The sequence below is a fragment of the Engraulis encrasicolus genome, unplaced genomic scaffold (genome assembly GCF_034702125.1).
Source record: "Engraulis encrasicolus isolate BLACKSEA-1 unplaced genomic scaffold, IST_EnEncr_1.0 scaffold_140_np1212, whole genome shotgun sequence".
NCBI classification, from domain to species: Eukaryota; Metazoa; Chordata; class Actinopteri; order Clupeiformes; family Engraulidae; genus Engraulis; species Engraulis encrasicolus.
Window position 1 is genome coordinate 23,798 of NW_026944911.1, and position 12,745 is coordinate 36,542.

Sequence of the window (12,745 nt, forward strand, 5' to 3'; positions counted from 1 at the left end):
GTCATCAAGATAACCTGCTCATCTTTGATGAGAACATTCTTGATTACATGGAAAACCAGCATGTCATTATCAGTTCTCACACAAACAGCCAACTCTGGTCTGAACATTCTTCCATTGACCTTGGCCCATTTCACTTTCACTTTTTCTTCAGTTATATCCCAATGCATCACCATATATTTGAAGCACCTAATATCAGAGCACCATGGTTTGTTCAAGGACTTATATCCTAACAAAAGGTTGTTACCTAAGCATCATCTCATGGTGCATTATCCCATGTGTATACGTAAAATTGGGCCCCTGTTACATACATGGTGCATGAGATACGAGGCCAAACACAATGTTTGAAAAAGTTTTACTGAAAAGTTTTAAAAACATCACTAAAACTTTAGCCAAAAAACACCAGTGCCAGATGGCTTACTTGTGGCAAACATTTGATTCAAACGAGTTGAAAATGGGTCCTGGAAAAATGGTCTCCTTGAATGAAATGAAGTTTGGTGGTAAGGTGGCAGAAAAACTTGAAGTACCAGTTAGGGCCAGGGTTCTGAAAGTTAAATGGGCCAAGGTACATGGAAGAATGTTCAGACCAGAGTTGGCTGTTTGTGTGAGAACTGATAATGACATATTAGAGGGCTCTGAACAAGTTTGAAGTGCCGTATGAGGCTATTAGAATCAGCATGACTCTTCTGTCAAATGAAAAAAATCATTCTGTCTACTGCAGCATTCTTGCTCTAAGCTCAGCTACTCTTGGATTGACTTTGGTAATTTCAACATCTATGTCATAGATGGTTGTTTGCAAGAAAGTGAACACATTTGTGAGCTCATGGCAGTAAGTGGTACCGAAAACATAATGAGCTTTAAAAAGCTCATCGAATGCAGTCAGTGAATTGGAGGACTTGCATGGCAAGGCCTGTTTGTCAACAACAATGAAGTAAGATTGGATCATACTTTTCTTTGGTCCAACTGCAAGTAGATATGGCTGGACACTCTGTGTGATGCCCTCCAAATGGCCCTGAATGCTGGCACCAGTCTGTGAAAGGAAACACACAAGAGACCTAATGTCAAGAGAAAACCTGTATAAAGAGGTTTTACACATTACAAAGTAGCTATCATCATTGTATGTGACAAAATAACTATGGCTTTGGTGAAAGTTGGAAAATAAAAGGTATTATACAAATCAAGTTAGAATTACTATATTCATTAATCCTTTTTCACACAAAGTAAAGACAAAAAGGTACCTTCAGAACAGCTTTGAGAAATATAATTGTACTGCATGTATATATTAAAGAAACATGCATGTTTTTTAATACAGTTTTGCTATTCTTTCATTTATGTCTTGTCAAAAGAAGAACAAGACATTTTGGAACAGTTTCAATCTAACCATCAGCTTTTATTTCGAATGGGCAGTGTGCATTTTTTGTAGGCTATTTCCAAGGTCCATGCTGCCCATTCACAAAGGGTACCTTTTTCATGTATACTTACCACCACCATCACTTTTCATGCATGAACTGTCTGCCATTTTGAATGTCTAGAAACAGACATTTTAGCTGCACATTAAGCAGCACAGTTTCAATGAGCAGCTTAGTTGCAATACCAACTCTCGCACACAATCCTACACAGTTCACCTTTTAAGGACCAGTGGTTCTAAACCTTTTTAGAACAAATGCCCCCTTGACCTTATCATAAGCCTGCCACACCCCCTTGACCACATCATAAGCCTGCCAATGTATTAACAAAGAAAATATACCAATTGCAACTGAGATTTCCCCCTCCCCCAGCTGTCTCCTTCTCAACACCCTCCTAGGGCTCCAAGGCAAAACTATTTTAGACTGAAACCTCACCTTGATGAATTTCACCACATGACCACAGGCTCGATGAGCGGAAATCTTTCCTGGCCTTTTGCGCCCTGGATTGGAGGGTGGTAGAAGGTGGACCAGCAACAGTATGGACGACATGTCACTGTCCCAACCTGGATTACACAAGACAGACAAGATGCACATATAAAACGAATGAAGACCCCCAGTGTTTCCCATACATTGAGGAAACTATGGCGGCCCGCCATAGTTTAAATTTGGCCGCCATAGTTTACGAAAATGTAAAAAAAAAAAAAAATAAAAATAAAAAAAATTTTTTTTACTTTTTTTTTTTAAACGATATCCGTTTTTGTTAAAAACGATTTGAATTACGATTTTGAATTTCCTTCGCATTTTCCTCCTGGAGTAAATACATCCTATAGACTCTGTATTGGTTAGATAAGTAGTCCCACGGTAACACAGAATGAGGGGAAAGCATTAGGAAGTGACCGTAAGGGTAGCCTATTACAGTTGATTCATGTGTGCACACGTGTAACATCGGGTGAGTAACAGAACATGTGCGCAACGATGCGTTATGACACGCCGATATGCGAGGATCTTCGTCCAAATCGCTAGTCGCATGCATCATCGCTAACTGCGTTTACATCGCGTGCCGCGTGTAAGGGAAATGTTAGTTGTTGACATGTATGGAATTCACTTCAATTTGTGCTGTTTCTTGCTTCAGTTGTGGACAAAACGATTGGCCAAACTCACAATAGAAAGCCTTTGCTGTGCTACTGTCCCAGAGAGCTGGAAAAAAAAACCTTCATAGAAGAAGTCACACTTAACAGGGGTGTTAACCAATCCAATGAGTTCTCTCATTTCTCTCTCTCTCTCTCTCTCTCTCTCTCTCTCTCTCTCTCTCTCTCATTTCTCTCTCTCTCTCTCTCATATCTCTCTCTCTCTCTCTCTCATTTCTCTCTCTCTCTCTCTCTCATATCTCTCTCTCTCTCTCTCTCTCTCTCTCTCTCTCTCTCTCTCTCTCATAGTAGCCTACTATTTACCCATAGGCTAACAAATGGTGAATTTCTGAGCCCTTTTTAATTTGTAGCCTATACCACTGAAGGCATGATAATGCTTCATCATATTTTAGAAATAGAGCCTATGTGCCTTTTATATACCAAATGTTTATCATTTTGAAATTGTTTCAGTTGTTTATGACTTGTGTATGACTGAAATTATCTCTGCATACTATCAGTGCTGCATTGCTTTGTAAAGATAGGCTATTCAACACACTTTAAAACACACTGAAAAGATACGGCCATAGTAGCCTACTGAAAACATTTTGTTCATAATAATGGTGATTAATAAATGGTGGTCTTAAATTTTCATACTGACTGACATCCTTGAATTTGACTTGGTAGATCACGGCAGACCATCAACTTCAAAAGTAGATCTTGGTTAAAAAAAGGTTGGGCACCCCTGCTATAGAGAGAACCACAAGTGCTTGAAAGACAGGGATCAAAAGCCTAGTCAAGTTGTTGTAGTTTACTTGGGTTTGGGAGCAATATAAAAAACCTTCAGAGAAGGGACAGTTGGGATGAGTTTACTAACACTCCCTAGGCTTTGTTTTACAGTTGTAATGAGTTTGGTGACAGACCTTCATTGACACAGCAGAGGAGACATCGGGCTGCATATAGAAATTAATGTGTAATGAATGTGAATATAGACATAAATGTGTAATATGTTGTTCAGCCCTTTTAATGGGAGGAATTTGGAAAAAACTGGCCCTGTGACCAGCACCCCTCATGTAGAATGTGTACGCCTACAGATATGTGTGGGGGAAAAGGCATAGCCTACCCTCTAAGACCCTTTTTGTCTATGCGTTAACAATTTCACAGTGCTCTTAAATTCTTATCTCTGCTCCTATTTTGTTTTATTATTGTTTCCCAGACCCCTGCATGAGGGACGAATGAAACTGTGTTGTAAACAGAAATTATTCACTGTACTGCATTTTTTGACAATGACAATGTACTACTATTATACAAGTCATGGGTAAAATCTTATGTAGCCTTATTTCTCAAAATATAAATGGCTGAAATATAGGCCCAGGCCTACAGTTTCTCCATGCGCCAATGTCATACTGTAGTCATTGTTTTGCCGTTTTGCATTTACGCTGCAAGAATACCCCCCCCCCCCCCAAAAAAAAGGCCCGTGTGAGAAGACCCCCCCCGGACAAAATAAACCCCGGCTGCCCCCATAGTTTCCAAAATTTCTGTGGGAAACACTGACCCCTGTTGTCTAAAATGCAATTAGGAAATAACAGTAACTGTGTGTAAACACCAAAAGTGACCTACGAGACATATGCGATGGAAGTCATTATTTCTTGTGTACATGCACATTAAGGAGGACAAGAATAAAAGTAAAAGGATAGTGTGGAGTGGTGGACTTTATCCATTCACCACCAACACATTGACATGGGTTATTTGTTTGGTAATATTTTTTGACAATTATTTTTCTGCTGTCATTACTGTTACCTTCTTCAACTTCAGTAGAGAGAGCATTCTGGATGAGGTCTTGGAGATCCGCAGTCTGTGTCAGGCCACGGCTCTGTGCAATGACTTTTGGTTTTATGTTGGTGGACCATTTCTCCATCAGCTTTGCAGAGGTTGAGTCACCAAAGAGAAGTGCAAAATCCTGCTCAATCTACAAAACAGACAGTGGAGAAATCAGTGATGTATAAAATGCAGCTTAAGTATCACTCTGGAATTCACATTTTTAAGAATACTTATAGACTAACCAGGCCTGGTATGTCCATGAATCTTGGAAAAATGGATAGGATATCAGTTGATTTGTCAGTGTCACGCAGAATCTTCTGGCGATAGACTAGGGTCAACCTCATCTTTTCCTTCACCACCGATTCATCAGCTGTGTGCTTCATCAGAGCAATTGCTTCCTGACACTGGCGTTCATCGCTCAACCAATTGCCTTCCTTGCAAGGATCTCTATCAACAGATGGCCCACCTGAAATAACAGAAAATATACATACAAAATGCACTTACTTATTATTTTCCCAGACATCAAAGTATTCTCAAAACTACAGACGGTGTTTGATTTACACTATAAGTCCCTGCACTTGATGGCCATATTAGCTATGAGAGATAATGAAATATAACCATAACCTGTGTGCTATTATGTGTTTCAACAATAACTTAAATAAGTCACCTGCTTGTGAAGGTCGTGGACGTTTAACTCGTCCCTCTGATGCTTCTTTCTGCAGAGTTTTAATTCTCCAAGCCAAATAGCCACTTCCATCTTCTGCGTTGTAATAATGTTCCTATGACAAATATAACAAATAGACAAAGAGTTCTTACTGTATGTTTTACAAGAGCAAAATAGTTATAAATTCATTGATATTTACACTTCATTAAATCAGGGTTTATACAACCAATTTCTAAAAAAAAAAGACTACAGAGGAAAGCTAATTACATAGCCAAGCTTGCTCCTTGGGTCAGCCAAATAGGGGAAGAGGGAGATGATACCCAGTGCGTAGTCTTCCTTCACACGCCGAGGCGGGCTTGTTCTACAAACACACACGATACATACATATTAGGAGCCATAGCATCATAACCAACCATTTATAATTACTGTACTGTCCTAATAATCAGGGCTCTAAATTAATACCTACCAGACAGCCAAATGCTGGTGAAATTTGGCAGTTTGGCTGACAGAACAGACCAACTTCAAATCACTTTGACCCATTAGTGAGTGTACGTTCTTGGCTAGTGCAATGAACGGCTACCAGACATTTTACCTTTTGAAAAAATACATTTAGGGCCCGGATAATCATCATCAACATTATTATTATTATTTCTTGAAAACCTACCCATGTTCATTTGTCATATGAGCAACCAATATCTTCACCAGGTCACGCCTTCTGCTATCTGACAGGTACTTTGTCCGAGCATATTCATTCATGATCTTGTCCCCTCCTGGGCTTCCTTTTAAGATGTCTTCAACCATCTATTAATGATGTTAAACATAAAACAAATATGAGAAACCGACAAATGACTTTAAAATACATCTGTAGGCCTACATGCAAAACAAAATTGATGAATCTTACTTGGGCAAGACGACGTTCCTCTCCTTGCTTTGATTGTCTTGGGCTAGAGGTCAGTATCACAGTGTCATCAGATCCAGAACTAGCCTCAGCATCAGCAAGGGAGCCTGAGCTAACAGAATCTGTGACACACAATTAAAAAAAAAAAAATCACAGTTGTCCTTCAATACAATGCAACCTGTATTTATATAGTGCAATATATACATCTAAAGTTGTCTCAAAGCGCTTTCAAAATACACATACACTTGTACACATTTACACACCAGCTCTGGAGGCTGCAGCACAGCACCTGTTGTCTGGGGTTCATGTGAGAAGGTGCATACATACACAAGCAGACACGCACACGCAAACACACGCAGACACACACTCTCTGTCTCTCTCTTTCCCACATTCACACACCAGCTGAATACTGCAGCTAGAGGGCAAGAATCAACAGGAAGTACAGACAATTGTGTTGGCGTAAAGTGTAAAACTAAGTTGCATTTACCTTCAGATGTTGTCTCTGGGATATCAATTTCCAGGACATGAACATCTGGCTGCTTCATCAAGTATGCAAAAGCTTCCTGATCAACCTCGGTCCTTGACTCATCAAAGACTTTAATGTCCATTGTCGGAAGGTCAAATTTCCTGGCAACTTTAGAGGAGAAAGATTCAATGTTTTATTGTCATTGTCAAAAAAGGCAACGGAATTGTGTTTGGGGTAGGCTGCAATACTTTAGGTTTTCAAGTTTAAGTGCTCAAGAGTTTTTTTTAATTAAAAAAAAACAAAAAAAAAACAGGCCCTGATATGAAAGGCAGTAATGTAGCCTAATAGCCTAATTTAGTCCTAATAAATAAGGCAGTAATGTAGTCATTTAGGCAGAAGGGCCCAATGTTTCTCAACAGTCCTGTAAATTCAAAGTTTACACATGATTTAAACATTACAAGTGTTTATTTCGGTTTTAAACCCTTACCACATTCCAAAAATGACTCGAATGTAAATGTTGTTGGAGAAAACACATATTTCTTCTGATCTTTATATTTCACTCTGACAACGGTGGTGTTTTCCATCCTGTTGGAGGACAAAAACAACGTGTTATAATCTTTCCGCTTTGAGTATCCTTCTATCGACTCCCTCACAAGTGTACGGTCGATCAGAACGGGCGCAACGCAAAGCTGAACCTCACCAGAGATTTTTTTGGGACAGCACCGCGTGTGCGTCACTCTACCATCTGATAAGCGATTTCTCTACTCTCTCTGACTCTACTCAGAGTCAAGTACATGTGACCGAAGTGGCCACGTAGCGACGGGTTGAAAAATAGTTTGTGCCTTCTGCAAAACTGCGACAGCCTTCACACAACTTTTGGAACAATCGTTCAGACGGTCACATCAAATGGGACTGCAGGAATGTGATTTTTCATCCACTTTTCATCCATTTTCATTACCACAACAAACCACTTTACTCTCACGAGAGCTACATACATGTGGTCTCCAAACACGGCAACACTAACCTTTTCGAGCTCACAACCAGTTATTTCACATCTAGGCTTAATTCCACTGCACAATGCACAATTGCATTAATGCGATTTTCATCATTGGTTTCTTCATTGGTTTTCCTCATTTAGCCTTACCACAACGAACCACTTTTTACTCTTAACAAGAGTTACATACATGTGGTTTCCAAACACGGCAACGCTGACCGTATCCAGCTCACAGCCAGTTGTCATTTCACATCCAGTGCTAATTCCACAACTTGCTAGAAACCACAGCCTACATTTAGTCACAATGACGAGCAGATCATTTCGGAGGCGCAATATGTTGTGCCAACGGAAAGCTACCAATGTTAGCCGAACACTCGCTGCATTGCCTACGGTTTGTTGCGGTGCATTTGTACGGTCCATTGTTTTATAATAGCCTACATTTTAACACATATAGATTATGAAAGATTATAAACACACTCACTTTCAAATCCAGCGAATTTCTTCCCCAGAGAGCTGTTCCGTGACTTCAGCAGCAGCGGTGGTAGAAAATACAATATGGCTGGAAAACGAAACTTAACTTTGTAAGAAGCTCCGCCTATTTCTCACTCACTTAGAGGCCTACTCTGAAATTTTGCTCCTACTCTTACTCGAAATTTTACTCTATGAACTCGATTCAGAGATAAATATACTCGTTAAGAGGAAAATTGTTGTGACTCTGGGAAAATTACTCAGCTGTTTTTCCTGTGTACCTTCGTTCTGTAATATAGCCTAGTTTGATTTGATTTTCAATGGATGGCTAGATGAGTTTTGTGTCTAAAATAACTGTAATGCATAATAAGCCCATTTGTTTTCCAAAGGTCTAGTTATATAACGTGCATTGAGAGATCTGTCAACTTACATCAGAGACGTGCGGTCAGGGTAGGCAGGGTAGGCAGTGCCTACCCTGGGATAAATGTCTTAAAAATAAAAACTAACACGTGTTTAAAAAAATATTCTCCAGAGTTCACATAGGCCTACACAACAATAACATTGATTCAGCATAAATTATGAGCTGTTTAAAGTACAGTATACACAGGACAACGATCAAAAACCTAAGTAATCGCACGAAGCAAAGCGCTCAGGCTTGGGCAGGTTGCCGTGGCAACGCGCAGTCCCGGCTGGTAGCAGAGACAGGCTGAAAGCAGAGCTTTCGAATGCCAGCCAGGCAGCCCGGTAAGGCAGCTTTTCCTCTGCCTACCCTGCCTTCAATGCTGTCAATGTAGAAGTTTGCGCATGCGTATTAAGTTGTCACATAGCTTGTCAATGGGACTAAAAGCAGAGCCTTTACTCTGTGGCGGGAGTATGTGAGCCAATCACAGCGCCCAAAATGAAAAATTGTTACAATTCAGGTAGTAGCCAATTTCTGCCCTACAGGCAGCTATGATAGCAACAACTAGCAAGGCAAGGCTTGTTCAAATCTCTAGCCGTATCGGAAAGAAAACATGGCAGTCTTTGGCTTTTTGTCTTTATTATTTTTTAAAAAAATGCCGAGAAGTAGCAAGAAAGACGGTTAAAGTGACAGACAGCTGAGCCGTTTGCAATCGCTGCATTGTGGAAATATTCAACATCAGATGGGTAGCAGCTTCAAGTAGTTTGCACTGGGACAAAATGTCTTCATCATGTCAACCACCCCGGGCTTTTAATGGAACTAGCTTGCATGAAAAACACAGCCTACTTGTGATTCTGCTTTAAGGTAAGATTCATCTAATTATTATGCTGCGGGTAGCCTTTTAACATGAACATGCTCAAGTTTGTTCGTGGTGCCTTTTGTTGTCACCGTTTGTCAGGGTGTTGACATTGAAGATTGGTTGTGCGGTGGTGGACATGAATAGACCGTGTGTGTGTTATTATCGACGCGAGATTGTTTTTTTGAGCGTACGACATGACTCCATTTCCCTAATTTATTATGATGATGACTACGCAATGCGTGAGTTGTGTGGAGCCTGTTAGCAAGTGCAGCTGCGTTCTTTTGAAGTGCGCGGTGTGCGAGTTGAGATCAACGTGGAACAGGACGATTGACTGGGGATGGTTTCTCGGAGTGCTTCCGCACTCACAAATTGACTTTATTTGAAACACCTTGCACAACCGTAGCTGAAGTGTTTGAGAATACTATCACGCACAAGGATGAGTCTCAGAAGTGGTTTCGTTGGTTTACTCGATACTGTCTGAATGCACGGGTCATGTTTGCAAGCAACCCGCCCCCTTGCCTACTTTCCTTCTTGTCTGTGAGTGTTTGATTATCAGCACAAAACGCGGCAGTGAGGCAGGAGCTGTTACCTAGGTTGGTTTATTGCTAAATGTAAATCGTTTCCCCCTCACATGCTATGGTGTGATTCACAGTTGGTGAACTAGACATTTTATCTTCAAAAGTAGGCTACACTGTGCCACCCTCCATCCATGTGAAACGCCCTGGCATTTGCAACAGAATAAACAGAAGAGCAACAAAATCAACTGCTAAAGCCAAAAGTTAAAGCTTTTCCCCCAAAATGTTGTAGCTTTCTAAATTATTATTGTAAAATGTAGGCCTACAGGTCCTTAAAGGTGTACAAAGTATGGGTCCTGGAGCTAATTTGGCAATTTGGCAAAACAAATAATTGTAGCTGGCCTTTTCAAGAAATTGAAATTATGTTTTCACTTATTGTTTCAGATTTAGGTCTACTGACAATGTCCAAATGTCTAAATAGTGTAGCCTATTTACTTATTTAGTTATTAGAGCTGTGGTGGTTAAGCACTGATGGCATCTTATAGCCTACTTTATATTTACAGTATTTAGAGAAACATAGGCCTACTAATTTGTTGCACATTAAAGAAAATATCAGCATGTTTATGTGAATAGGCCTATTTGCCTATTCAAACCATACCTTGTGGCATAAGGCCCCCCTCTCTCACACACACACACACACACACACACACACACACACACACACACACACACACACACACAACACACACACACACACACACACACACACACACACACACACATTTGTAAAAGTTTTTAGCTGATAGTGACTCTCCAGATTTGGTTAAAATGCAGGAAATTGCATCTAAGAAATACATTTTTTTCTGGGGGAGGACCGAACCCACCGTTAATATATATATATATAAATAGATATATATTCTATATTTACTGCCTACCCTACCATACCCTTCACTGCACGTCACTGACTTACATTGATCTATACCTTAGCTCTGTAATGTACTTTGCATTACTTTGAAATGCTTTGATTTTCAATGGACGGCTATGAGGTTTGGGTCTAAATAACTCTGTAATGTATATCAAACGGTCTAATCCAGGGGTACCCAACCAATTCCAACTTGGGGTCCCCTTGAAATGTTCATACTTCTTCAGGGCTCATCACTGACTGAATAAATAAAACAAAAAAACATTAACACTACAAACAAATATGATTTTTGGAAAATGATTTCAAGCCCCACTTGGAATACATTAAGGGCCAACCAGTGGGCCCAGGCCCAAAGTTTGAGAATCACTGATCTAGTCCATATACTTTCTAAATGTCTACATACTAGATGTGATATAATATGCATTGGGACAACTCCCAATCCCTACATTCCTCTACAACACAGTTCTGTAATATACTTTGTATTACATTGAAATGCATTGGTTTTCTTTCAAATCCGTCGGACAATTATGAATTCTAGGCCTAAAATAGCAGCATACCTTATATTAGGTTATCAAACCCATGTATTTTATGAAAGCACACACTCTCCAGATATGATATAGCAAAAGTTGGGATCCAATCTACCCCCCTGGGGTCTCCCAACTTCCTCTATCCGTACTTAAGCTCTGTAAAGTACTTTGCACTTTGAAATGCATTGATTTTTAATGGGCGGCCATGAGGTGTGGGTCTAAAATAACTGTGTAATTTGTATTAAGCTATCCAATCCCTTAATTTTCTGAGGTTTACACACTCTAGATGTGATATAATGTCCATTGATTCATCCCCCAATGTCCTACATTCCTCTATACCTTAGTTATGTAATGTGCTTGGCATTACATTGAAATGCATTGAAATCCATTGGACAGTTATGGGTTTTGGGCCTAAATAGGTGTATAATTTATATCAAACTAGCAAACCCATATATTTCCTGAAAGCCCACACTCTACAGATATGATTTAACAAGTATTGACCCACCCTCCTACAGGCTTCTGCATCAATCTAACCTTGCATTATATCGCTGAAAAAGTGTACGACGGATAAATTTTGACCTATAAGTTATAATTCATAGGAAAGTGCATTATCCATCAAAACTGTATATATTTAAAATCCCTAAGGTGTCTCCATGTGATATAACATCAATAAAGATATATCCCAGAATCTTGCATACACCTACATCCATATATAGGCATGTATTGCGAAATGTACTGGGTAGGCTATCATTATAAAAGTAGGTAAAAATTAGTGGTGGGCCGTTATCGGCGTTAACGTGCTGCGATGATATGACACTCTTAACGCACAATAAAGAAAATATCGCAAATTAATCTATTCTCAAAATATGGGCTTGGAGTTTGGGTATGCGCGTCACTAGCGTGTGATTGGCAGACGCTTTCAGACTGCGCTCCAGTCGCTTCTCCTCACAACCTGCTGCTTCAGCAGATCTAATAAATATGAACAGTGTTTGCATGCTGAAAACATTCACCTCTCTGCCGTGGTAGGTATTGTTTGAGTACTTTTTCATAAGTGGTAGACTAGAGAGACGTTATTGTTTGAGGTGAAGCATAGGCTAGTGAGACGTTATTGTGTTTGAGTAGGCTACCAGCCCGACATAGCCAACATTTCTTCACGCATTGCATGGAACACATAACAACTTCCAGAAATCTTGCCTGTGCCATAATTGCAAATCATTCCGTGTGATATGCATTTTGTAGATTGTCAAACTGAAACTGTCAATATCTAGGCTACTCTCGCTGAATGTGTGTGTGTTGCTATCGCGCATTTGCGATGTCAGACGGTAATAAACCTTGCGGTTGTCGCGCTTGATTTTTAAAAATTTCTTGCAAAGTGCATTCGTTTCGAGTTTTAACTCCTCTGGCATTCAAACTCTCTCTCTCTCTCTCTCTCTCTCTCTCTCTCTCTCTCTCTCTCTCTCTCTCTCTCTCTCTGCCCATTAGAAATGTTGAATTGTTGAGGTAATTTTGTTTGATAGATTTATCTGTAGGCTATTTGCCTCTACAACGTATAGCGCTGTTCATTTTAAAAAAATCAGTATCTTATGACTGTAAATTCTCCCTTACATATTTGACACACTTTAGAAGTATTGCAGTGATTTTTTTCATCACCAAGTATCAACATTACCATTTTTTTGAAGATGAG

The 12,745-nt window shown here is 39.8% G+C and overlaps 1 protein-coding gene across 1 annotated transcript; it reads right to left on the reverse strand.

Moving 5' to 3' along the window:
* Nucleotides 1–644: 644 nt before the first annotated feature.
* Nucleotides 645–7,066, reverse strand: LOC134442285 (uncharacterized). The gene is made up of 10 exons (XM_063192521.1): nucleotides 6,864–7,066; nucleotides 6,398–6,544; nucleotides 5,914–6,032; nucleotides 5,677–5,813; nucleotides 5,280–5,373; nucleotides 5,016–5,127; nucleotides 4,591–4,814; nucleotides 4,328–4,496; nucleotides 1,839–1,966; nucleotides 645–1,027 (listed from the first exon to the last, which is right to left on the reverse strand). Exons 1-10 carry the CDS (start codon nucleotides 6,958–6,960, stop codon nucleotides 710–712), a joined length of 1,545 nt encoding a protein of 514 aa, XP_063048591.1. The 5' UTR covers nucleotides 6,961–7,066; the 3' UTR covers nucleotides 645–709.
* Nucleotides 7,067–12,745: the final 5,679 nt, after the last annotated feature.

Coding starts and splice junctions, on each gene's coding strand:
- LOC134442285 (XM_063192521.1), bottom strand. CDS start 6,960: ATGGAAAACACCACCGTTGTCAGAGTGAAATATAAAGATCAGAAGAAA. Junction 5,374..5,676: donor CATATGACAAATGAACATGG/GTAGGTTTTCAA, acceptor GTGTGTTTGTAG/AACAAGCCCGCCTCGGCGTG. Junction 4,497..4,590: donor TCATGGACATACCAGGCCTG/GTTAGTCTATAA, acceptor TCTGTTTTGTAG/ATTGAGCAGGATTTTGCACT.